This window comes from Electrophorus electricus, chromosome 25, assembly GCF_041902795.1.
Source record: "Electrophorus electricus isolate QZ-2024a chromosome 25, ASM4190279v1, whole genome shotgun sequence".
Classification (NCBI taxonomy): domain Eukaryota; kingdom Metazoa; phylum Chordata; class Actinopteri; order Gymnotiformes; family Gymnotidae; genus Electrophorus; species Electrophorus electricus.
In genome coordinates, this window is record NC_137521.1 from 13023975 (window position 1) to 13050869 (window position 26895).

Consider the following 26895-nt stretch of genomic DNA (forward strand, 5'->3'; position numbering starts at 1 on the left):
TGACCAAATTTATTGTGTGATTCACCAAAACTCCCACAGAATCCTCATCTGTTGTCTGTCTGATATGGTCAGGATGCTCACGGTACACAAGACAAAAAGGTTCAAATGCATATAGAGCTCACTTGCACATCACGATTTTCACTGCTATCAGTATTATGAAGGAGTGTACTGCGATAATGATTAATGTGGTGGAGGGGGTGGAGTTGCTGCCTGTCCCATCTACATGGGGTGGAAGCCCCTCCCCTCATCAGTCTACATGGGGTGGAAGCCCCTCCCCTCATCAGTCTACATGGGGTGGAAGCCCCTCCCCTAATCAGACAACTGAAACTCATTCAAGGGGATCACCTGCACTATAAAAGACCTGCATGGCGGAGACAGAGAAAGAGGCTAGAATGGGACCACTAGAAACAGCTGGGTCAGGCTGTAGCTATTTCAAGTTTGTGTCTTAAGTTTACTTCACATATGTATAAATAGAGTGCACTGCTTTGGCGTGTGTGTGTGTGTGAGGATGCTTTTGTGTTTCATGGGCATAGCGTAGCTCCACCCGTTCTCCTGTGTTAATAAGAAACATATAGCACAACCTTATCCTGTAGCAAACTTACGAAAGAACTGCATTGCTTCAGTTTCAGTTCTTACCTTTGGGTTTGTAATTGACTCGCAGATGGGCTTCAGTCCTCTCTCCTCCTACCACAAAGGCCACGACACTCGACTCCTCAGGAGTCGTCATGGTGAGGACCAGGTGATGCTCGCGACCATGGCAACTCATCTGATTCATTTCGTTCTCCTGAAGGATGTTGGGACCGAGCCACCACACCCCGTGAGAGATGTCCTCATGCGAGAGCTCGCACACAAAATGGGCATCTTCTCCTGCAGTAACAGTCACATCCTGTAGCTCTCTCTCAATCCTCACGTGTTCTGTAAAAAAAAAAAATGTAATAGGTATTTGGCAAAAATAAAATTGGACTGAAATTAGGTCTGAGACTTGTCATTTACAATTTGCTCTCCAGCTACAGAGCTATATAAATCTCTTTCTATATAAGGTGAAAGCTGGTATATAAAGCAGGGATTCACCTCTCACTAGAAGAGCAGCATGTGTCTTCTTGCCCCTGGTACTGCACGTGTAGACACCAGCATCCTCAGCCTTCAGCCGTCTGATCTCAAGCTCCTGTGTGGCTCCCTCTTGGTGAAACACAAATCGACCTCCTTCTTTGATCGGTTTCGAGTCTTTTTTCCAAGTCACTGGGACATTAGAGCTGGACAACAAACAACTGAACACCACGTTTGTTCCTTCTAGGGCTTCCAGGTTCTGTAGCCCTTTCTCAAAAAACGCAGAGGGTGCAGCTACAGGTGGGGTATGTTGGGGTGGGGAGGTTTAAGACATTATATTTCATATTTAGACAAAGATGTAACTGCTGAGTCATATACAGACAAAGACATGATTGTTGAGTCATATTTAGACAAAAGATGTGGCTTTGTTCATTACATCTGATTATAATTTATAAGTTATTTGAAATTCATAATCATAATTTATGAATTGTGTGTTTCTGGACATGCACATTTGGAAATGCATAAAAAAGTGGTGGATGCATCATGAATGAAAAGTTAGAAACGAATGAGAAAATGATAAATATTTCCACTGGGATTAATTTTTCTATTTATAAACTTAACATCTCATTAAAAAAGGTTGGGCCTACCTTTCACATTCACTTCAGCTGTAGTCACGTGGTCTCCAGTAACACAGCTATATGTCCCAGCATCCATAGGAAGGACATTCTTAATGTATAGCTCAGCCAGTGAACCTTCCTGTTTCACCACGCATTTGGCTCCGTTGTTAAGCCCCTCCTCTTCCTTCAACCACTGCACAGGGGCACCAGGCTTGGACAGCTTGCAGTGTGACACTACTGCGCCCCCCTCAGGAGCCTCCTGGTTCTTCAGGGTTTGTCTGAATGTGACCGGAGTCGCTAATCATTCAACATTTCCACATAAGAAGTCAAAGAAAGAAAGGAATAAACAATTACTAGCATTCATTAGAGTTACAAAAAAGTACCAGTGCCTCGTGGAGGACCTCACCTTACCAGAAACTTTGAGGGTAGCGCTGGTTTTCTGAGCCCCACATATGCAGCTGTAGACACCACTGTCTTTGACCGTGGCATTCTTGATGATCAGCTCCATGGTAGCATCTCTTTGCATGATCTGATACTTTGAACCACGTGTGAGCAGCTCATCCCCTTTGCACCACTGAACTGAAACGTCAGCACTCGAGAGCTCGCAGTGAAGGCGTACGGTGCTCTCTTCATCGACTTCCTGGTCCTTTAATTTCACTGTAAAGACGATGGGTGGGACTGAAAAAGAAAAAACAACTAATAGCAGAAGACTCGTTATATTTCAACGTAAGAACATGCAAAGCCTCGACGCGCAAGAAGCTGATTTAAATGTAACACGCAAGAAAGTGTCTGCGTGGCATACAAGGACAAAAAGTCCACTGCTTGAGCCAAACGGCTCATGCCAACGAGGAACCTCCGTGCCTTACCTCGAACAAACAGTTCGGCATTGGACTCAGAGTCCTTGGTCTTACACGAGTAGGTCCCAGCATCCGTTTTCTCAACATTGTCTATGATGAGTTTAGTTATGTTTCCTTCTTGCTTCATCTCATATTTGTCTCCTGCCTTCAGAATAACTCTTCCTTTTCTCCAGTATACTGGGGCTGCAGGCTTGGAGAGCTCACAGCAAAACGAAGCGCTCCCCCCTACGTTGGCAACTTCGTTCTGGAGATCTTGTTTGAAAGTCACTGGTAGAGCTATAGATTCAACAGACATTTTCCAGTGAAGTTCATGAGGTTTTGTACACTGAATAATAAAAAAGTGATTGAAAATGCACTGAATAAAACAGTCTGTTTTTTAATAGGCAGTAGCAGAACCCACCCTGAACTCTGATTTCTGAGGTCATCTTTTGGTGTCCTACTGTGCAGCTATATAAACCAGAATCCTCAGTTTCCACATTCCTAATAATCATCTCAGAAATCCGGCCCTCCATCTTCATGTGGTACTTTTCACCCAAAGTCAGCAAGTCTTGACCCTTCCACCAACTTACTGACGCTCCCGGTTTGGAAAGCTCACAGCGTAAAGTGACATGGCTGCCTTCTGCTGCTACTTGGTTTCTCAAGTTTTGCTTGAACGTCGGTGGTAGAGCTGAGAACATGCAAATCACACTAATCACATCATTGGGACCCATTTCCTAACACGCCCGCATGTAGCATTCCCACATATGTTGTTTCCTACCATTGATTGTGACGGTAGCTTTGGACCTCTGGTGTTGGCATGCGCAGACGTAGACGCCACTGTCCTCAGGCACTGCCTTCCTGATGACAAATTCCACCTTTGTGCCCATTTGTCTGACCTGATGCTTCTCCCCATAGCTGAGCAGCTCTTCTCCCTTCCACCACTGAACCTGAGCACCAGCCTTTGAGAGTTCACAGCACAACGTGATGTTGCTTCCCTCCACAGCCTCTTGGTTCTTCAGTTCTTGTTTGAAGGTGATGGGAAGAACTACACAACATAACATGAAGTTGACAATGCTTCCAGAATATTTTCTTCTCTCATTAAATTGTACAGTGTATTTGGACACACAATGTGTAGCTCCCAAACATTTTTAATCAGTGTTCCTGCATGCATAGATGAAACGGGAATAGTGTGGCATACCATTGACTTTGATGGAGGCTTCAGTGCTGTGTTCACCACAAACACAGCGGTACACTCCACTATCCTCCGCTTCTGCTCGCCTTATTAACAGCTCTGCTGCTAAACCTCTCTGTCGCAACTGATACTTCTCCCCAGTCTTTAATACTTCACCTGCTCTCCACCAATACAAATATGCTCCAGGTTTGGTGAGCTCACAATGCAAACTCAGGCTGTTTCCCTCTTGAACTTCCTGGTTTGTCAGAGGTTTTTTGAAGAAAGCAGGAAGTGCTACAAAAAAGCCGTGTTTAAATGAAGCTGAATTTCAAAAGTATTGTAGATTAGGCATGGCAAAAGGGTTCAACATACGCCGTCTCCAGAAAGTCACCGGGGAATATGTTGTGTCAGCTGATATCACAGGGGTCAAATGGCATGATAAATGCCATTTGAGTATTATTGAATCAGGCTTTACCGACAGCTAAAATGCAATAAATGGTCTGGGTCCCATTATACCACACACAGGTCGTAGGAGTCCAGCGTACATTGTACTTCAACACTCGTTTTCCTTACAGGCCGAATGGATCTTACCTTGCACAACGAGTTCAGCAGTAGACTGTGCATCCTTGGTTTTGCATGTGTATTTCCCAGAATCACCCTCTTCAATGTCATTTATCACCAGTTTGGTTAATCTTCCCTCCAGCTTCATTTTGTACTTTGCTCCAGCTTTTAGGAAAACTCTTCCTTTTCTCCACTCCACTGGGGCTCCGGGCTTGGACAGTTCACAGGTGAACACAGCACTGTCTCCTTCTCTGGAAACCTGATCCACGAGCTCCCGCTGGAAAGTGGCTGGAGGAGCTGGTAAAACAGATTTTTTTTAACCCAACATCATAAACTTTGCAATTAACTTGCTGGTTAAAGCAAATCTTTAGTGATTATCTTCTGATTTTATGAACAATTCTACCTCTGATTTTCAACTCTGCCGAGCTCTTCTGGTTTGCGGTCACACAGCTGTACATGCCAGCATGGTCAGGAAGGACATCTGTGATCTCCATCTCAGCAACGTTGCTGTCTTGCCTCATCCGATACCTCCCACCCGGCATCAGGCATTGCTCTCCTTTCCACCATTGCACAGGTACGCTGGATTTAGAGAGCTCACATCGGAGCACCACGCTGCCCCCCTCTGGAGCTTCTTGGTTCTTCAGGTTTTGTTTGAAAGTGGTGGCAACACCTACAACAAAACACACATTTTAGATAATCTTACAATTGGCGCATCTTGAAAATTATTCTGTGATACATAACCGGATTCTCGTACCAGCAATTCTGATGGTAGCTTTCGACTTTTGTCCCTCACATACGCATGTGTAGACGCCGCTGTCCTCGGGCACAGTGTCAGTGATGACAAGCTCATGTGAAGCATCTCTTTCTCTCAGCTGGTATTTTTGTCCAGGCTGGAGAAGCTTCTCTCCCTTCCACCATTCCACTGCAGCACCAGATCTCGACAGCTCACAGTGCAACGTCACAGCCTTGCCCTCCTCAGCCACCTGGTTCTTCAGCTTCTCCTTAAAACTAATCAACTGCCCTAAAGAAAAGAAATCCATTCAATCAAATGAACACATCAAACAGAAATCTGTGATAAATTTGGCTATTAAATTAAGCATGTTGATTAATGTTACTGTTGAACGGCAGTGGCACTTACAGCTAACAGTAACCCTAGCTGAGGTCTGAGCAGTGCCACATGTGCAGCTGTAGACATCACTGTCCTCGCATCTCAAATGCAGTATCTTCATCTCCAGCACTGGGCCTCTTTGTTGTATCTGGTACCTGCCTCTACACCTGAGCAGCTCCATGCCCTTCCTCCATTCAACAGGAAGTCCAGGTTTTGAAAGTTCACAACGCAAGGTGACACTGGTTCCTTCTTCAGCCATCTGAGTTTTTAGCTTCTGCATGAACGTGATTGGTTGAGCTAGGGAAATTCACCAAATATAATTAGATCTCATCTTAGTAGTATATTTTTCACTAATCTCCTAATAGCAACGCTATCATTAACACATATTACACTAAATGCCTCTCACATTCCAAAACACAATAAGGCCAACCTTTAATTGTAACTGTGGCTTGGGTTCTTTGGTCTGTACAAACACAGCTGTAGAGTCCACTGTCCCCTGGCACTGGATTTCTGATGACAAGCTCCTGTATTGTTACAATCTGTCGGATATGATACTTCCTCCCGGAGCTGAGTGCTTCCTGTTCTCTTAGCCACAGCACTGGTGCCCCGGTCTTGGAGAGCTCACAGCGTAACGTCACAGTCCTGCCCTCCTCTGAATCCTGGTCTTTCAGCTGTTTCATGAATGTGATGGGGAAAGCTGGCAAAGAGATTTGCTACATCTCAGATGCCTTGCTACAAGCTACAAGCAGCCAATATTAAAAGCAGTTATCCGAAAACACTGCTATGACCTTACCATGGATTGTAATGTTGGCCATAGTTCTTTGGTTTCTGCAAATGCAAGTGTAAGTCCCAGAGTCCTCAAGTTTCACACTGTGGATTGTGAGGGAGATATAATTGTTCTTTTGTTTCATCAAGTACTTTTCTCCAGATCTAAGTGTGTCTGGTCCTCTGCGCCACACGTGCTGAACGCCAGGCACAGAGAATTCACAGGAGAGGGTCACACTGCTCCCTTCCACAGCTTCTAGACTCTGAAGATGTTTTGTAAACTCCGCTGGAATAGCTGACATTTAACGCACACACAGTAAGACGTCAAAACATATGGACCAGACTCGCACCAAGACACTGACCAAAATCACACTTCCTACCAGAACACAGGACCGTCCAAACAAAAGAGTGCACTAGAGTGTCATAAACACATTAGGCATTACAGTCTTTGTTCAATGGAACATACTGAATAGGGAATTTTCTACAATGAAAACCATGAGTACTAGCTTGGCTAATAGTAGCTAAACTACTATTTTTTTTTAAACTAAGTAAAGTGGAGTTAAAACCATATGAAATCTAATTTACATTTTTGAAATTTTTTTCCTTTTCAAATGGACATTTGTGGCCTGTTAATAATGTTATTCGTACCCCACTGAAGAGCCGTTTAAACCCCTAGCCTAATAATTTAAATCGTGTGTACAAATACCTTCAAAAATGTTCTAGAACCATCTTTCTTATATCTAGCCATAGATTTGGTATCGTTTTCTCAATGAACGAAGGCCCACCTTTAACAGTCACAGTGGCTGTTGTCCTGACGGATCCTGCGTCACATGAATACACCCCAGCGTCAGTCCATGTGACCTCGCGAATGCTCAACTGGGCTTCAGTTCCAAAACGACTCATCTGACAGCGGGAGGAGCTCCACACTAAGCAGCTGTCTTTATACCAAAGAATATGGCAAGGTTTTGAAGTCCTACACAGCAGCACCAAACTTCCTCCCTCAATAGCTTCAGTATCCTCTAACGCTTTAGTAATTGTCGGGCGCCTTTCTGCAAATGATTGAATTGAAATGCAATAAATGAAGTTCAACAGGGGAACCTATTCAGTCCTAGCTTATCCAGTCTAATCTTGCATCTTGTCACCTGCGAGTTTACGTCTCGCTGTTACCTCTGACTAGGAGGGAGGCGTAGGATCTCTTGTCCCCGGCTTCAAAAGAGATCGTTCCAGTGTCTTTGCATGCCAGCTGTCGTATTGTGAGAGTATGGTGGCCACAAGGGGTCATTTTGATCTCATTTAAATCATTCGTGTAGAGCAAAGTCTCATCAAGATACCATCTGACTTCAGTGAAGTCACTCGGGCAGATGTGACACTTAAAGGTCACACTTTCTCCTTCGAGACATTCAGCATCCTCCAGTTCATCCAAAATGATTACTTTCTGACCTATATGACGTAAAAGCAATAACCTAATTTCTACAGAGTTTACTGGGCTGTTTTTCCCTGAGTAAATGTCACTTTTAATCTTTCCCATGCCTTTGTTTACCTGGTATTATTGGCATAGAGACATTGCCTATGAGAGGAATTTTATTATGTCCTTAATAATGAGATACAAAGAGATCAGACATTACTGATTATAAAATACCATTTGTTACTAACCCCGTGCATTTTTCTCTTACCACGAACTGCTAGAAACGCTCTGCTCTGCACTGTCCCAATGTCGCACGTGTACAAGTCACTGTCGCTTTTCTTGAGGTTGAAGATGGTGAGGGAGAAGATGAGCCCTTTCTTCCTCATAAGGTACTTCTCACCTGGACCCAGCACCGTCGTGCCCTTCAGCCAGAATACCCTCCCTACAGGAGCCTTAGTCTCACACTCCAGGACCAGCGTACTCTTCTCTTCCGCTTGCATGGCCTTCAGTTCCCTAGCAAATGTATGCTGGAAGTCTAAAAAACAAAACAAGCCTACAAAATTAGGTAGGAAAACTTGGTTTCTGAGCCAATCTCCCACTGATTTTGACAGTGAAATGCAAAGTGCACTGCAATTTAACCAGGCTGCCGGGAGGCACAAATTCAGTCACATATTTTGCTTTCAATATGAGACTGTTGATCACAGGACCCTGAATAGTTATGAGCCTATAACCTATAACTGATAATTACAGTATGCTTTAGGGTACATACACCTGATACACCTGACTGTAAAATTCTATTAATATATGCACATTAGTTTGATTTCAGAAGGATTCTCTCACATTAACCCCAATTCCATATAGCTTCACATTCTTCTACAAGTTACATATAAGGTTTTATGTTCACTTTCCAAATACATTAAGCCACCAAATGAACCACATGGCTACTGAAGAACCAACATGGAATGGGCTTGTTTTAACAAACCGGCTGTGTCGATTAATAAATAACACACTTACCTCTGACCTCGAGTCTTGCCCTAGTGGCGAGTCCATCAGCCTCGCAGCAGTACACTCCAGAGTCCCTTACAGTGGCATTATGGATGGTGAGCTTGACCAAATGGCCTTTTTGGCTCATCTCGTACTTGGGACTAACTCTAATCAGCCGGCCGTTCCTCAGCCACCTGGTGGTGACCTCGGGCTTGGTGACCTCACAACTAAGTTCTGCATCTTCTCCAGTTGTCGCTGTAGCATTTAACATGTCCCTAAAGATCATCACAGGCTTCTCTGAGAACAGATGAGACAGATGATTTGTTGGTTTACACTTAATATAAGCAGTTTGTCCCTACTAAAAACAAACATGGTAAAAATGTAAAGGACGTACCTTTCACGAACAGCATGGTCCTGCAACTGAGATCACTGACGCTGAAGACCACATCCCCGGCGTCACATGCCATCACCTCGTAGATCTGCAGGGTGTACCTGCGCCCCTCTTTAGCAACACGGACTCGATCATTGCTGACGATCGACTGGCCACTCAAGGTCCAGGAAGCCTCATGGATAATGTCATGTGACAGAACACATTCAAAATGGCAGTTCTCCCCCTCCAGAACCGCCACTGTCCTCAAGCGCCTGACAATGGTGACACGCAGGTCTGAGGAAAAAAAGGAATAGCTCGTGTGGGATACTATAAATGTCAGTTTTGTCAGCTAATTCAACTGAAAAGTTCATTTTTAGTAAATTTGGAATGTAGAACTTACCACGAACAATAACCTTGGCTTTTGTTTGGCTAGTTTCCACATCGCAAGTGTATTTGCCTGCATCATCTTTTCTGAGCTCGTGAACGATGAGAGCTAACGACTTTCCCAGTTTTAGAATCTCGTGCTTATCACTGGCAATTAGGACTATACCATTTTTCTTCCAAACGGGGATTACTGCTTGCTTGGAAACTTCACACCGTAAATACACTTTGCCGTGCTCCTCAGCCACTACATCTTCCAAAGATCTGAGAAAGACTGCTGGCCTCTCTGAGGGACATGGACACACCAGAGCAGATATCACCCACCACCTTTCTCCTGTTATGAATCAGTCCAATTTCAACTCTCAACTTTTAAAAAAAAATGAAATTATGTCTAATGTTTAGCATACAAGTCACCCCCTGATACAGGTATCAAGTAAGACCCTTCTAACATCTCAACGTAGCCCAACATGGCAAGTTATCATTGTGTATTTAAGGTCAAGCCTATTTTACCCCTTTGACGTCTGACTTTACTGACCTTTCTAATGTAAATGCATTTTCTTCTATAAACAGAACATAATTTTATTGTAAAATTTTAAAATAATAGACCTTAATTAATAGGACTGCAAAGAATTCTCACCTTTGACCCTGAGTAGGGCAGTCTCACTGAGGCCCACAGTTCTGAATGTCACCCTGCTCACCTGTGGGGTGAGTCTTTTGAGAAAGAGGCTGTATATTTTTCCTGCGTTCTGGATCTTGTTTGTGTGACTGGCATGAATGACTCTGTCATTGAGGAGCCACTGGACACTGGTGACCTCGTGGTTCAGCTCACAGCAGAACAATGCAGTTCCCTCTTCTTCCACCTCCACTTGTTCCAGATGCCGTGTGATCTTTAGCCTTTCCACTATATCAGAGTGGAAGCTCAGTGCTTGATGAGCCAACATTCACCAACAAACACATTCTCCAACAAACACCAATGTTCCCCAACAAACACCCACATCCACAATCTCCAACAAACACCAACATTCTCCAACAAACACCAACATTCCCCAACACCCACCCACATTCTCCAACAAACACCAACATTCTTCAACAAACACCCACATTCTCCAACAAACACCAACCTTCTTTCTTTGGCAGTTGATTAAACTATACCAACAAAAGAATGTTGGTGTTTGGTGGAGATTTGTGGTGTAATATGTTCTGACAGTTGAAATAGGAGTCCTACCTTCCACATTTACTTGACCCCTGCTCTCTGCTCCTCCAGCCAGACACCGATATTGCCCTGAATCTGTGGCCTTCACACCCATGATGGTCATTTCAGCTCGGTTCATATCCTGCTCCATGCTGTACTTGCTGGAGGCCAGCAAGGGTGTTCTACCTTTGAACCAGCGCACTACTCTGGGAGAAGGGCAGAACCCACAGCTGAGAGTCGCCGACCCGTCCTCTTTAACCACCACATCCGAAATGGGCTGGGTGACCACCAGGGGGCGCTCTGGTAGGAATGTTGGGACATACGAGCACCAAAACGTAAAAGATTCAGAGAAATGCATACGCTTCCATGGTTCTTAGAGCATGGCTCTTTACCTGTACCAGTGAGCTGTCAGCAGGTGAGCTTTCCTTACCTGTAACAGTGAGCTGTGCTGTTGATCTGCTCTTCCCAAAGCTGAACTGCACGATCCCAGACATGCTGCTGTTGGTGTTGGTGAACTTTAGTCTGTGCGAGGTGCCGTTCCTCTCGATTATGACCTCCGGGCTGGAGGACAGCAGTTCTCTGTTCAGAGTCCACCTTGGCATCCGCTCTGCTCTGAGGTTGGTCTCCACTCTGAAACAAGCCTCCTTAGGCTCCATGACCTCCACTGAGCTCAGTGCTCGTACAATGCTGATGGCCTGCTCTGGAATCATAGACTTCAATTACAACCCGGTAATACATGCCAATGTAAGATCTATTTAACATTATGCAAATAAGATGCTGCATAAATAATGTAGTCAATATCAAGGCCATACACCACAATTTTCTCTCTTAATGTCAGAGTCTGGAGTATCTCACCCTCCACGAAGAGCTGGCAGGAAGTCTTGTTTTCGCCAGCATCGCAAACGAAGACGTCCTCGTCTGAAGAGCCTACCTCATCGATGATGAGCTGCTGGTATACACCTTCGCTAACCAATCGGAACCTCCCAGTGGGCAGGATTTTCCGGCCTCTCTTGTACCATGTGACCTTGGCATTGGCCCGTGACACCTGGCACTCCAGCAGGGCACGGTGCTTGTACAGGACTGTTTTCACCCGGAGCGGCTTCACAAACTGAACTGGAAGCGCTGCAACATGAGTTTTAAAAGCTGTGCACAAAAATGGCAGAGGCTTTAGACAGCCAATTATGGAAAAGTGTTGGTTTGTTTTACCTTTTACTCGCAGCACTGCTGATGAGGAAACTCTCTCTGCAGTAAATTTGATCTCACCAGCGTCTTCTGGCTTGATGGCTTTGAACATCAATGAATGAGTGGTACCTTGAAGTTTGGAGACAAGTTCTTGGATTATAAATTTTGGATTAAAAACATCTGTATTAGACTCTGGTTAAAGATTATCCACACAGCTCATTACTAACATCATATTAGCAAGCCAGAACTCATATCAGTTGCCAGTGACAACAACACCATAGCCATATAAGGCAATCTTACATTCACGTTTGATTTTAATGTTGTCTTTATCTTTTATCCTGATGTCATTCTTGAACCACTTCCCATCCACGTCCTCCAGGTTTACTTCACACACCAATGTCACAGTCTCCTGCTCTGTCACGCTGACATCCTCGAGATGCTTTACAATCTCAATATCTCTGGCTAAAAGACAAGGACAGGAGCAACTTTTAGGCAGACAATTAGTCTAGATACTGACTGTTGTTAGCGATATACTGCACTTTATATATATATATGATTTAAATATACTGCATCAGACCCAGTTTCATAAAACCATGGAGCATAATCATTGTAAAGATTCAACCACTCTCTCTGTAATTCTGTCATGATCTATGCTAGAATGATTTTTTTTAAAAACCAAATCATCAACTGCAATCTTAAATTCCCAGTGTTATACAAATCCAGTGTTGAAAGTTCATAGTATGATACACTCTGGTGTCATGGTATTTCCTGATTGAACTTTAAATGAATCAGGCCTGTTGGATTAGGGAAATTAAACTGTTGCCGGAAGAGTTGAAGAGCAGGGTGGACACTAGGACCAAAGGCATGTTCACCCATATTGGACCGTACAGTTTAATATGTTCCTATCAGAAATTTGGTTATACCTGTGACTATGAGAGTAGCAGAGGTCTCCACTCCTTCAGCCTGAAAACTGATCCGGCCCATGTCAGACAGCGAGGCGCGTGTTAGGGTGAGAGTGTGTCTCCTCCCCTGCGCTGCAATTCGACACGTGGGCTTTGCTTTGAGCTGGACACCGTTCCTGGCCCACACACCATGGATGTAAGCATGACTCAGAGTCACCTCCAATGTGCAGGCGTCTTTTTCACACACCGTCACATCCTCAAGCCCTTTGATCACCTGAACTTTTTTCACTAAATGTTAAACAACAGAACAGTACAGATTTTAATCGAGAGATTTTAATCGTGACTAACGCACTTCAGTGATTGTACATGAGTCTCATCTGTTTGGCAAAGGATAGGAACAAATTCAGAAAAGTCAAAAAGTCAAAATTAGTTCATTAGCCATTAGGACGGTGAAAGCAAAATGTAAACCTGAAGTGGCCTTACATGCCATCATAAAGCTTCCTGATCCCTCACAAGGCCTTGTCAGTCTCCACCCGGCTCACCACATTCCTACAGAAGGAACGTTTCTTAGATATTTATTTAAAATAATTATGATCCATGAAAAATCACTGCATAAATGTGCTGATGCAAAATCTGGATTTGATTTGATTCAAAATGGACTGTTTAGCAAATTTAGTGGATGTGTTGTCTTTGTTATGTTCAGATGTGAATTCAGCTCTGGATCACCACTTCAGCTGTTCTGAATCAGTTCTGTCTGGTCTTAGCCCATCAGAACCCATCATACCATACTGGTTTGTGCTATGGTATGCTGGTATCCTGTGGATCATGGTCAAATTTCACACAGTGTAAAACATGACTGTTTCTTCACATCAGTGAACAAGGCAAGTAAAGCAGGTATGTTAACAGGACAGCATTCCAGAGTGCATTCCAGTGTGCATTCTGGAGAGTATTCCAGAGTACATTTCAGAGTGCATTCTGGAGAGTATTCCAGAGTACATTTCAGAGTGCATTCTGGTGAGTATTCCAGAGAGTGGTTCGTAGGCTTTAAGTACTGACCTCTGTTCAAATGTCATTACTGTCCTAGAGGAAGATGAACTTAAGTGAGGAAGATGAAAATGAAATGTGAAATCAAATGAAATATGATTCTTATCATGTAACTGTGAAGCACTGGTCTGGTTACAAAAATATTTCTACACTTTTTATCTGACATATAATCAGTGGTTATAAAATACAAAAACAGAATTTTCCTTTACTACAGATGATGGCAGAGTAACCTGGGAAGAGTTATGAAGACAAATCAACAAAAATGATGCAGGTTACAACATGAGGCAGTACTGATGCTCAGTAACTCAAACGTGTGAACTGCTCTGTTTTTCTACTCACCCAGTGCATCATCAGGAGAAGAGTGGGCATGTGACCCCACCTTCACATTCTGGGTCATAAAAGTCACACATCTCATCCAAGATCAATGTCTTTTGCACAAATCTCCAACAGATTATGAGGCCGAGTTTCACACGTGAGTCTGGTGTGTAGTCCTCTTTTCCCTCAGGCGCTGGAGAGGACAGTGCGCTGTTTCTAAAGCCTGCCGCTGAACAGCTGGCATCTCTCCCCCCACAGTCACGTCATTATCCATAAAGATAGTGCCATCTCACTATCAGACTCCACTGAGCAAGTCCCCCGGAGATGGAGGAAGGGGGACTGCTCTGTGCACCCACTCACTCACAAAAACGTGTCTCAAAAACTGTTTCAAACATTTAAACAGGAAACCAAACATCTAGAATCTAGAAGTATCTAGAAATCATTCTTATTCTTATTTGGAAAATGTTATGATTTATTTCATTTAAAACAATACTAGCTATGGTTCTAATATTCATAAATAAGTTATTTCAGTTCATGTCCTCATTACATGAAATGCAGCGTCCACTGGCAAAACCCGGCAGCTCAGTGCTCAGACGTGAGATCTTCTCTGCAGAAATTCTCCTGGATTTTGTTTTGCTGAATGAAATTATCAAGGCACAGTCTTCCTCATCTCTGTTATTCTGCTTTAAAAAGCCTCAGAGAAGCTTTACCCAAAATGTACCAACATTTTTGAAATTACACTGCATAAAATACACAGAACCATGTTACAGGGAGTCTACCCTAGCATTTTAAATTTGTTTAAAATTAATTCATTGATAGTTAATAAAGTTCTAAACATCATTTAAATAATTGATAAGCAATTATAACACAATAACTAAAAGAATAAGAGTGACCCATTGCTGAGGAAAGTGAGCCCACATTCAATATTTTAAAGCTCAGATCTTGCTGGATATGTAACTTACTTAGACGTCCTCATCAGTCCACACTATACCTGTCAGTTTAGAATTAATTAATACATTAATACCATGGAACCACCAATGAGACATTTTATTAGTCTGAAAAAAACCTTGGCCTATATTAACACAGGAAATGACTAAATTTCATTCTACAGGAAAACAGTTCACTGTTGCCTTTTTTATTTACATAACTGCTTACTATTGATTTTTTCCCCCACACTGGTTGTTGGCCAGGCTGTAAACAGTAAGGCTGTTAGCTCCAGCATTGCAGACACCACCAGTCCTGGGTAACACACTTAACCTCCATGCCCCCAGGGGGCGCCTATATAGCAGTATGCTAATGAGCCTTGTGATGACTTACACAAAACAGCTGGACATAGCACTTAAGCCCGTGTTCTCTTCACTGTGAGTTTCACGTCTCCTCCCTGCTGACAGTCGACTTAATGAGCATGCATAGGGGCCCTGAATCAAATCCCTGCGCTCGACTGCTAAAGAAATACTGCATGGAATTATATCGTCAGCCTTTTGTCTTCTGCTCACATAAGGGCAGATGGATTAAACTGTGCTGCAGGTGTGGTGATTGGCTGGCCTACCCCTCACTCTGCACGCAGACCATCTGAATAGTTTGTCGGCGCTGTTGCACAACCACTCTAAATATAAGTGTTTGTGCCAGTCTGAACTGCATTGTCCGTGACACCAGCGGTATGTGAGTCAAAACAAAGGGGGATGTGAGTAACTTGACCACATCAAACCGACAGTGTCTGTGCGCAGCCTGCTGTCTTGGCACCAAAACAAATGAAACTTGAAATGTTATTAAGCGCTTTAGTCATCAGTGAAACAAAGAAAGTCCACGTCCTCTCTGTCATGCCATGTCACTATTGCAGAGCTATAATAAAAGTCCCTGTCCATTTGTCCTCCATTATGCCATAAAAATGCATGTTTACCATGTCACTATTGCAGAGCTATGATAAAAGTCCCTGTCCATTTGTACTTGGTCTGAGATAATCTCTTAAACCCCAGGCTGGGGGCATCTCAGTTTCAGCAAAGCTGCAAAATCCCTGGGAGTGACCTTGTCACTGTCCTGAGGCACAAGCTGTCTTTTCACCTCTATGTATGGCCCCAGCTAGCAACCACTGGGTTTGGATTCCCCACAGGAGAATTCCACTGGCATTTAGGATTATGCCAAATATGCATGTTACATTTAATACACTGATACATTTTCATAAAGCTTTCACTTCCATTCATATAATTTTAGTGCACATTTGAAAATGCAGCAGTGTCAATAATAAATGCAAAGCTTTCAAAAATGTTGTTTGTTCTTTTGTTTTGCTTATGTGATAGTTGTGTCGCAGTATAATTGCAATGTGGTGTTTTTGTATCATCAGTCCTAATAAAGGTCTTTGCGGTCCTAGCTTCACCCATCTCCATTTCCTTTATTTTTTGCTACAAGTAGGGGACTGATTGCCTCACCATTGATATCTTTGTTTTGGTCCAAACTCAGTTTAGTTCTTGAAATATCCTATGATATCTTAGGTTCTGTGTGTTAAGATAAAATTACTGAAAAAACAGAAACGACTGTAAAGTCTGTGAAATCAGATGTTAAGTGTGGGGTCTCTCACATTTTCAATAGAGATAATATTTGAAAAATCGCGTAATGGAGGAATTAGTAGAGATGAGTGAATGGCACTGTTTTGTGGAACTCTCAGGCGTGTGACATTATGACCCCCAAAGCTGGGATATGGCCCTGATATGGCCCTGATATGGCCCTGAATGGAATAGGTTTACCCCTGTATAACACATATTCATCACTCCTTTAATTATGAGGTACATTTATTAGCAGAGCTACCAGATGCATGTATGACTATATCACCTACTCTTAGCAAATCTGGACAAGTTGGCATATCTTGGGTGACTCTGTGGTAATATATAAACAACCTCAAATATAAAGCTCTGAAACTTCTGAAAAGTTTTAAGTGTTAAACCCACTAAAAAACAAAGTGGAGATATGTTTGGAGGAGCAGAGGCATGTGGTCGTGTGTCCAGATGGTCCTACGTTGCTCTTCAGTTACTTTTTTCCTTTCTTCTTGGCATCCTTGCTTCCTTTCTCGGGGACATCAACCTCTCCCTCCCTCCCCAAGGCCATCTTTACTCTCTTCTTACCAAGTGGAGTTTTAGCATACCAGGCCTGTGAAACAAAAAAGAAATAACTATATAAATCGCCCAGTCTGGCATAACTCTGGAAATAATATAATCACACTATACATTCATGATTTGTTTTTTAATATTATGATATTTTTTTAAGTCTTTAAGTCTGTTTGTGTGCTGGCAAGGCAGTTATTCTTCACCAAGTGAAAACTGTGCTATGCTACAGCAAGAACACAAAAGCCACAGAAGAAAAAGAAATCCTTCTTAGAAATTCTGACATCATTGTGAGATCATTTCTTTACTTTGAGGGCCTCTTCCTCTTCCTGGAAGATCGGGTCGATCTTGGCAAGGTGAGAGACGAACTCAACTGCCAGCAGAGGGCACTTGGTGAGCCGCTGCAGGCGGTGTTCTGTCAGGACTTTGCGCACCACCCGCACCATCTGGCCAGGTGTGTAACCATCTGAGACCTTGCCCAGGGAGCTGAGGTCCAGGGCGCTGGTCACCATGCCGCCATTCTGCTTGATCAGCTCCTTCCACATGACTGCAGTAATACACACACATACCAGCTGCTGTTTCCCTTATACACACACACACACACACACACACACACACACACACACACACACACACACACACACACACATACTAGCTACTGTTTCCCTTATACACACACACATACCAGCTGCTGTTTCCCTTATACACACACACACACACACACACATACTAGCTACTGTTTCCCTTATACACACACACACACACACACACACACACACACACACACACACACACACACACACACACACACACACACACACACATACCAGCTGCTGTTTCCCTTATACACACACACACACACACACACACACACACACACACACACACACACACACACACACACATCAGCTGCTGTTTCCCTTATACACATACATATGAGCCACTGTTTCCCTTACACACACACACACACACATACCAGCTGCTGTTTCCCTTATACATATACATATGAGCCACTGTTTCCCTTATACACACACACATACTAGCTACTGTTTCCCTTATACACACACACACACACACACACACACACACCAGCTGCTGTTTCCCTTATACATATACATATGAGCCACTGTTTCCCTTATACACACACACATACTAGCTACTGTTTCCCTTATACACACACACACACCAGCTGCTGTTTCCCTTATACACATACATATGAGCCACTGTTTCCCTTATACACACACACATACTAGCTACTGTTTCCCTTATACACACACACACACACACACACACACACACACACATACCAGCTGCTGTTTCCCTTATACACACACACACACACACACACACACACAAACACACATACCAGCTACTGTTTCCCTTATACACACACACACACACACACATACACACACACACACACACACACACACACACACACACACACATACTAGCTACTGTTTCCCTTATACACACACACACACCAGCTGCTGTTTCCCTTATACACATACATATGAGCCACTGTTTCCCTTATACACACACACACACACACACACACACACACACACACAAACACACACACACACACATACATACCAGCTGGTTTCCCTTATGCACATACATACAAGCCACTGTTTCCCTTATAGACACACACACACACACACACACACACACACACACACACACACACACACACACACACAAACACACACACTTCAATGATGCTAGTCACTCAAGCAACTCATTAGCAAATTCCTCCGTTTATTCACTGCTTGAATTTTGCTATGGTGTAGGGTTGGCTCATTAATATTCATAAGGTTGCATAGTAAACTCTGCAGTATCCATTTATGTCAGTGGAATCTAATGAATATTTATAAGCCCAGTCATAGTAGAGTTCACAAATCCACTAGGTGGTCCATCAAATATATGAATTAGTGTAACTGTGGTGGCGGGCATATATTGATATTTCTGAAAAAGTCATAGTTGTAAGACATGCAGGAGCCTTTGGATCACGCACCGTATCTTGTCCCGTAGTCTGGTCTTGGTATGAGGATGATCTTAGTGTAAACCTTACACAGTGATTTTAGATCTGCATTGAGGGGACTGTTTGTTGTTCCAATTATTAGAATACGGTCTTCTCCTTTGATAGATTTAAGGACCTTGGGCAAATCTTTCTTTAGTCGCTTTGGATCTAACTGTAAATAAATCAAGAACACTTATTTCAGTCATAAATAAGTAATTACATAACAAAATGTAGTGTGGTACAATATAAAGTCATCTTCTAGAAGGTAGCTTACCTCTTTTTCCTCCTTTGGTACTTTCTTATAAAACATTTTCTCAGCATCTCCAATCCACACCACAGAGGGCTGCAGTAGTCTGGCAACCTGGGCACAAAAAAAATTATCATACCACTCTTACAAATGTAACTCACAGCCCCAGTTACCATACCACTCTTACAAATGTAACTCACAGCCCCAGTTACCATACCACTCTTACAAATGTAACTCACAGCCCCAGTTACCATACCACTCCTTACAAATGTAACTCACAGCCCCAGTTACCATACCACTGTTACAAATGTAACTTACAGCCCCAGTTACCATACCACTCTTACAAATGTAACTCACAGCCCATTACCATACCACAGTTACAAATGTAACTCACAGCCCCAGTTACTATACCAGTTACAAATGTAACTCACAGCCCCAGTTACTATATCACAGTTACAAATGTAACTCACAGCCCCAGTTACCATACCAGTTACAAATGTAACTCACAGCCCCAGTTACTATACCACAGTCACAAATGTAACTCACAGCCCCAGTTATCATACCACTGTTACAAATGTAACTTAGCCCTAGTTACCATACCACAGTTACAAATGTAACTCACAGCCCCAGTTACCATACCACTGTTACAAACGTATCTCCCAGACCTTGTTACCATACCATTTTCAGTACCTTTTAGTCCTCTGAATCAGCTCGTCGGCTCATTTATACAATCCAGCAGTTGTTAGAATACACAATAAACAGGAGTGGGAATGCTGAATTACAACACAATACCAAGGCACACAAAGGTACAGAAACAATGGGGTGCCTAATTCTGGTCCAGGAAAACATTTAGTTCCAACTCTGAAAATACACATGATCCAGCCTTTGGTAAGATCTGAATATTACCCCAGGTATGTTGGGGCTAAGTTATGCATATCTGGAGCTGGGTACCACAACCGCAAAAACTACTGATCCTGGCACAGTTGCTGCAAAATCTATTGCTCCTGACAGAGTGCTGGCTTCACCTTAAAGACCATGTGCAGCATCATCTGCAAACCAGTCCTTCCTGGGTACTTTCCCACCAGGTTCAGAGGGGAAAGGTCAAATAGGTTTGCTCCTGTCTCCTGACAGATAGCATGGACAAGCATCTTCTTCCCCACTCCGGAAGGGCCCACCAGCAGCAAAGCCTTCACCAGTGGAGCTTTCTCGCGGAGCACCTGGGAACCTTGAACATAGTGAAACCGAGACTGAAAGCTGACAACTAACAGATAGCTGTCTTATAAACACCTTTACAATGTCTGGCACAAGCAAAAATCTCCTTTCATTGCTCAATGTTAGGAAGCCTTAAAGTTGCCAACATCAATGCTTTTTCTTCCTATCATTAGGAATTAATTTAGTTAGGATTCCGAGATGGAAAATGTGTAAAGTCTACTTACCTAATGGTAAAATGGCATAAAGAGGAATTAGCTGCCGCACATCGGATAATGAAGGCATGGGCTCTATGTCCATCTGCCGAAGAGTAGTGCCAAGGTAGTTATAGTCCCCTAAATGATAAAGGTAGTTATAGTCCCCTAATAATAAAGGTAGTTATAGTCCCCTAAATGACAAAGGTAGTTATAGTTCCCTAATGATAAAGGTAGTTATAGTTCCCTAAACCATAAAGGTAGTTATAGTTCCCTAATGATAAAGGTAGTTATAGTTCCCTAAACCATAAAGGTAGTTATAGTTCCCTAATGATAAAGGTAGTTATAGTTCCCTAAACCATAAAGGTAGTTATAGTTCCCTAAACCATAAAGGTAGTTATAGTTCCCTAATGATAAAGGTAGTTATAGTTCCCTAATGATAAAGGTGGTTATAGTTCCCTAATGATAAAGGTGGTTATAGTTCCCTAATGATAAAGGTAGTTATAGTTCCCTAATAATAAAGGTAGTTATAGTTCCCTAAACCATAAAGGTAGTTATAGTTCCCTAATGATAAAGGTAGTTATAGTTCCCTAAACCATAAAGGTAGTTATAGTTCCCTAAACCATAAAGGTAGTTATAGTTCCCTAATGATAAAGGTAGTTATAGTTCCCTAAACCATAAAGGTAGTTATAGTTCCCTAATGATAAAGGTAGTTATAGTTCCCTAAACCATAAAGGTAGTTATAGTTCCCTAAACCATAAAGGTAGTTATAGTTCCCTAATGATAAAGGTGGTTATAGTTCCCTAATGATAAAGGTGGTTATAGTTCCCTAATGATAAAGGTGGTTATAGTTCCCTAATGATAAAGGTAGTTATAGTTCCCTAATGATAAAGGTGGTTATAGTTCCCTAATGATAAAGGTGGTTATAGTTCCCTAATGATAAAGGTAGTTATAGTTCCCTAATAATAAAGGTAGTTATAGTTCCCTAAACCATAAAGGTAGTTATAGTTCCCTAAACCATAAAGGTAGTTATAGTTCCCTAATGATAAAGGTAGTTATAGTTCCCTAAACCATAAAGGTAGTTATAGTTCCCTAAACCATAAAGGTAGTTATAGTTCCCTAAACCATAAAGGTAGTTATAGTTCCCTAATGATAAAGGTAGTTATAGTTCCCTAAACCATAAAGGTCAGAGGAATAGTACTGCTGATCAAAGGGGGCTTGTTTTCTCATCATATTGGCTGCAACTACAAGTACTGTTGACATTTGTCTCCTGTTGTAACCCTAAAACCCTGCACAACAACTAGAAAACCCACATGCAAAAGATGTGTAAACAACTATAGATATACCATATGCAATACTTACTGGTATGTACATTTCATACTAATATTACACAAAAACATAACTTAAACATGTTTTCTTTATATGGTACTTCAGATAAGCAGAAAAAAGCATTTATACAGTATAAGACTCTAGTGTCAAATAAAAAGCTATAAACGTGTTGAAGTGCAGTCGCAGACTGGTGCTCATACCTATGTAGTCCTGGAGTTTTACATTCTCTGCTGGTTTGAGCAGCCCTTGTTCTACCAGCTCTTGATACAGAGATTCAATGGTCCTGACAGGGGATATTGAAGCCCAATAAACTTGCCTTCAACACATTTCAGACTTGCTCTTAGAGCAGCTACAGCACTGCTACAACCTTCCATACAAAGACTCATAAGTAGTGCTACTCACCTATCAGCTGTGAGGTCTTTCTCTTTCTTTTTCTTCTTTTCACTCTTTGACCCTTTCTTTTTCTGCACAGAAATAAGCAATAGTAATATTTCTAGCAATAGAAACAAGCACATGTAAACAGGAGTGAACACAGCTCCAGTGGAGCCGGATGATCACGCAGATATCTGCTCCTTCACACCTTCCCGGAGGGTTTAGCCTTCCTGCCTTTGTCTCTGTCCACAGCCAGCTTCCAGTTAGCAAGCTCCTGTCTCATCAGCTCGTCCACCTGTATGAACAGCGTAACGCAGATATCTCTGAGAAACACTATCCACACAAACCACGACAACATGGGACAAAGTGCCGCACTTCGCATGGAGCATCGGAGATTAGATCAAATTGTAAGATACAATATTGTAAATTCATGATGAAATATCACATTAAAGGTTAATATTTACATAGGCGAACAAAACGTAATTTATGCCTTGATAGTTAAGGCCTACTTAAGGGATTTAAAGTGTGCCAATAGGAAACGGATTGGAACTTTACGATGCCGTCTCAACTCCAACAAAACCTGTTCATGTAAATTACAGAACAGAGCAAAGCTGCCTACTGAAACATTACTCCACGCACTGAGTATACCAAAGTAGGTTTCAGTGGTCCAGCAGTCACCTGAAGTCTTATTTCTGTCTCAATCTCTTTCCTCTTCTCCTCTTTGATGAGCTCCGCTTCGTGTCTCTGGCTGAAGTTCTTGGATTCATCTCTGTTTTTCCAAACTTCTGTGGATGAGACCCACACACAGAACCCGAGTCAGTCAGGCTCACTGAGAGTAAGAGCTGCTCCTCCAAACATGGGTCTTCAGTGGGACTACATGAATAGAAACACTCAGACTTGCCTACAAATGTTTTGTGTCCGCTCTGCAGGTCTGACAGGAAAGCAGATGAGAGCATCTTCAGGCCCGGTTCTTCATCCTGGAATAAGAGTGTCTGAATGAGATGAATGTAGTGGGTTACAGACCAGTGTTACTGATGTGATGAGTGTAGTGTAGTGGGTTACAAACCAGTGTTACTGATCTGATGAGTGTAGTACGGTGGGTTACAGACCAGTGTTACTGATGTGATGAGTGTAGTGCGATACAGACCAGTGTTACTGATGTGATGAGTGTAGTGCGTTACAGACCAGTGTTACTGATGTGATGAGTGTAGTGCGTTACAGACCTGTGTTATTGATGTGATGAGTGTAGTGCGTTACAGACCAGTGTTACTGATGTGATGAGTGTAGTGCGTTACAGAGCAGTGTTACTGATGTGATGAGTGTAGTGCGTTACAGAGCAGTGTTACTGATGTGATGAGTGTAGTGCGTTACAGAGCAGTGTTACTGATGTGATGAGTGTAGTGGGTTACAGATCAGTGTTACTGATCTGATGAGTGTAGTGCGTTACAGAGCAGTGTTACTGATGTGATGAGTGTAGTGCGTTACAGAGCAGTGTTACTGATGTGATGAGTGTAGTGCGTTACAGACCTGTGTTATTGATGTGATGAGTGTAGTGCGTTACAGACCAGTGTTACTGATGTGATGAGTGTAGTGCGTTACAGAGCAGAGTTACTGATGTGATGAGTGTAGTGGGTTACAGACCAGTGTTACTGATGTGATGATTGTAGTGGGTTACAGACCAGTGTTACTGATGTGATGAGTGTAGTGCGTTACAGACCAGTGTTACTGATCTGATGAGTGTAGTGCGTTACAGACCAGTGTTACTGATGTGATGAGTGTAGTGCGTTACAGACCAGTGTTACTGATGTGATGATTGTAGTGGGTTACAGACCAGTGTTACTGATGTGCACACACCTCCTCTGCTTCTTGTCCTTTCCTTTTGTCTTTTGTCTGTTCTTTCCCTCCTGTCTTTTTGTTGGCTTCCTCTTCTTCCTCAGCTTTTAGCTCTTCCATCAGCTTCAGCGAGATGAACATTATACTCAGTGACCGGTGAGGTCGGGTGCAAGCCAACCAAGGCACACATAGCTGACGGCCACCCGCACAGCATAAACAGGACCTTTAATGGCACTGAGTTTAAGGTGAGTTAAAGCCCTGCGCAGTTCTGCACCTCGCTCTTAAACAGTGCCGTGACAGATCTACCTGCTGAGGTGTTTTAGCAGCAAAAATGAGGGCAGAGCCACCATCTTCCTCTTCAGGGTAGTCAGGAAAGGAACCTGTTGCATCACTATAGAAATAAGACTTTTATTACAGTCGAATCTAGTGAACACACAGACTGTGTGCACTAATGTTCCAAAAGTAGTCTACAATCACTGTAAAAGTAACAATGCAGTCACTGTAGCGCTGCAACATAAAGCGTGGGCTAAGCATGGAGCATTCTAGGAGATGTAGTGCAGTTCTGTGGGTCTCACTCACTGGCATTCGATGAACCACTGTCGTATCTGGTCCTTCATGGTCTCTCTCATGTCTGGGCCCTCCGTCTCTCGGAGGCTGCTGGTGATGAACACCAGGGCTTTCTGGAAGTCCTCCTCATGCTCCTCCTGCCTGGCTCTTCTGCGAGCCTTGTTGGCTTCAGCCAGTACTGCAGCCGGGCAAGGCTGGGATAGGCCGGGCTCCATGGCCTACAGCAAGCACCGAGAGAACACAGGGAAGGACATTACCTCACCACACGGTGGAAGAGCTCCACCTACTGGATATCTCAGATATTTCATTAACATGAGACGGTGTATTTGCCTCACCATGCCCAGAAAAATCATCTCCTCCTCCCGCTCCTGCTTAGTTTTTTTCCTTTGAATAAAACCCTTCCATACCTTTGGAAGCAGAGATAAGCTCAGCCAATCAGAGCCATTTTTCACCCCTTAATTTGCATATGCATTCACAAACAGTGCTAGATACAAAATCAGGCAATACACCTGTGCGCACCATAAATTTGTATACCATCGTTGCCTGTGTGTGTCTAATACCTTCTGGATTCGGACTGCAGCCTGGTCAGTGTTGGCCACACTGAGGTCTTGGTGCTTGGCCCTCTTCTGCCTCTCCTCATCTCTCTGGATCTCTCGCATGAACTTTGCCCTCAGGCGACCCTGCCGTGCTCTCTCCGTCACCTGAATCATTTTAACGGCCTCCTCCAGGCTTAGAGCACGGCCTTCATCAGCAGGCTGAGGGAAGAAGGAGATCTCAGCCATTTCCAAGTTCTTCCTTCTCACCATCATCCTCAGAGGTCTGGACTTGGAACTGTTTTGCAAAGCTGTGTTATGTTAAAAGCACTGAACAGGTAAAAGGGAGCTCAACTAACATGAAGCAAAAAGACAACTGAAAAAAAACAGACAAAGACAGTTAGCTGCTCTGTGAATTCTACACACTTTGGGTTTCTCCGCTGTTGCCATTAGATCCAGTATTCTGGAGAGCATCTGCTGTCGATCTCGCTGAACTTTGCTTTGCTCACTGAGGAAATACCTTGGAATTGGAATTTCTAGGTCCTCCTGTAACCAATAAGGTGTAGAGGACACATCCGTGAGATGCATCCACCGAACTAACTCAACAGAGCACTGCATAGAAGCGGTGGTCATTTGGAGTCTATTAAACAACAGCATAGATAAACACTTCAAATTTTGTTTTTACTACAAGAAACGTTAGTGTTCACTTGACATTAGTGTTTACTTTTCCTGGCACTACCTAGTAAGAAAATCACTAGGAAACATCCATTCATACATTTCACCAGAGTTACAGACAGGATCCCCTTACAAACGCACAGGGGTCAATTTCAAATCGAGAATGACATCATCCATATAGTGGAATTCCGAGAATTCCTTCTCCACCATCTCGTTCTTGAGTTCCAGCACGCGTCCCATGGTGGCATCCAGCAATCCTCGAATCAGCCTCCTCTTCTGTGGATGAGCGATCTGGTCGTAGGCCTCCTCCAGCCGTCTAAAGATCTGCGTGTAGCGCACGTAGAGTGAGGCGAGGCGCTGGAAGAACACTACTCGGTCTCTCTCCGGCCGTGACGACTCCGGCGGCACCTCCTCGCTTAACAGGCTGCTCAGCCCCTCCTGGGCGTCACGCCAGAGTTTATTGTATGTGCTGCAATAAAGACATTTTTCCTCGTACACTTAACGCGAGAAAACTGCGCATAAGATACAGCATTCATAGACGTACTATAAAGACAAGTGTTACTTTCAAAGTTGTTTGATTCAGAAACAAACTGCAGCTCTGCTTTTACAGTAAAATCTGTCCAAAACTCCACTGTCAAGCAACTTACTTAGCTACAATACTTTAGCTAGCTAGCCCGGTAGCTAACGGACTAACCTGTGAGACATGGCCTAGATAGACAGGTACTCTGGTCTTCACTAGTGCTCATCTAAGGTCAGCTTTAAATGGTTTTAAAGAAATGTTAATCTCCATTTCCGTCATTTCGCATATAAGATGCAAGCCATAACGTTATTTGCTCACAACTTTGCAGCCGGTTGTCAACTTTGTATCCATGGAAACTAAGACCACGTGACGGAAACACGGACGCGCATCATGTTTCGCCTAAGGGCACAATTCTCGC

The 26895-nt window shown here is 43.1% G+C and overlaps 2 protein-coding genes across 13 annotated transcripts in view; both read right to left on the reverse strand.

The window, feature by feature from the left end:
• obscna (obscurin, cytoskeletal calmodulin and titin-interacting RhoGEF a) overlaps positions 1-16223 on the reverse strand; it is a 42060-nt gene extending 25837 nt beyond the window's left edge. For 5 of the 11 annotated variants that reach the window (XR_014119869.1, XM_081707500.1, XM_081707498.1 and 2 more), the window contains exons 1-29: positions 13905-16223; positions 13005-13070; positions 12543-12809; positions 11920-12081; positions 11644-11748; positions 11293-11559; positions 10868-11137; positions 10471-10737; positions 9883-10146; positions 9265-9531; positions 8889-9158; positions 8525-8791; positions 7779-8045; positions 7273-7545; positions 6891-7154; positions 6134-6400; positions 5771-6037; positions 5371-5637; positions 4987-5253; positions 4636-4902; positions 4263-4529; positions 3699-3965; positions 3279-3545; positions 2922-3188; positions 2531-2797; positions 2076-2342; positions 1695-1961; positions 1072-1341; positions 637-915 (exon numbers count right to left, since the gene is read on the reverse strand). Coding sequence is in view for 10 of the 11 variants with exons in the window: in XM_081707500.1 (XP_081563626.1) it covers positions 637-915; positions 1072-1341; positions 1695-1961; positions 2076-2342; positions 2531-2797; positions 2922-3188; positions 3279-3545; positions 3699-3965; positions 4263-4529; positions 4636-4902; positions 4987-5253; positions 5371-5637; positions 5771-6037; positions 6134-6400; positions 6891-7154; positions 7273-7545; positions 7779-8045; positions 8525-8791; positions 8889-9158; positions 9265-9531; positions 9883-10146; positions 10471-10737; positions 10868-11137; positions 11293-11559; positions 11644-11748; positions 11920-12081; positions 12543-12809; positions 13005-13014 (6973 nt within the window). In the remaining variant the exon portion in view is untranslated. Of the gene's footprint in view, positions 1-636; positions 916-1071; positions 1342-1694; positions 1962-2075; positions 2343-2530; positions 2798-2921; positions 3189-3278; positions 3546-3698; positions 3966-4262; positions 4530-4635; positions 4903-4986; positions 5254-5370; positions 5638-5770; positions 6038-6133; positions 6401-6890; positions 7155-7272; positions 7546-7778; positions 8046-8524; positions 8792-8888; positions 9159-9264; positions 9532-9882; positions 10147-10470; positions 10738-10867; positions 11138-11292; positions 11560-11643; positions 11749-11919; positions 12082-12542; positions 12810-13004; positions 13071-13577; positions 13617-13904 lie in introns of those variants that run through there. The other 6 variants (XM_081707495.1, XM_081707496.1, XM_081707497.1 and 3 more) reach the window with 6 other exon arrangements.
• A 156-nt stretch (positions 16224-16379) lies between these two features.
• Positions 16380-26814, reverse strand: zgc:153738 (dynein regulatory complex subunit 11). Of its 2 annotated transcripts, none has more exons than XM_027026237.3 (19): positions 26652-26814; positions 26099-26426; positions 25709-25828; positions 25310-25504; positions 25085-25156; positions 24762-24967; positions 24489-24573; positions 24204-24305; positions 23251-23326; positions 23028-23134; positions 22558-22644; positions 22380-22441; positions 22178-22260; positions 20682-20789; positions 20271-20470; positions 19273-19359; positions 18993-19170; positions 17284-17522; positions 16380-17021 (listed from the first exon to the last, which is right to left on the reverse strand). In XM_027026237.3, exons 1-19 carry the CDS (start codon positions 26660-26662, stop codon positions 16902-16904), a joined length of 2466 nt encoding a protein of 821 aa, XP_026882038.2. In that variant the 5' UTR covers positions 26663-26814; the 3' UTR covers positions 16380-16901. The 2 variants fall into 2 exon arrangements, with proteins under 2 accessions (XP_026882038.2, XP_081563631.1); XM_081707505.1 differs by lacking the exon at positions 16380-17021 and adding an exon at positions 18572-18606 and having other exon boundaries at positions 17366-17522.
• Between the last annotated feature and the right edge of the window lie 81 nt (positions 26815-26895).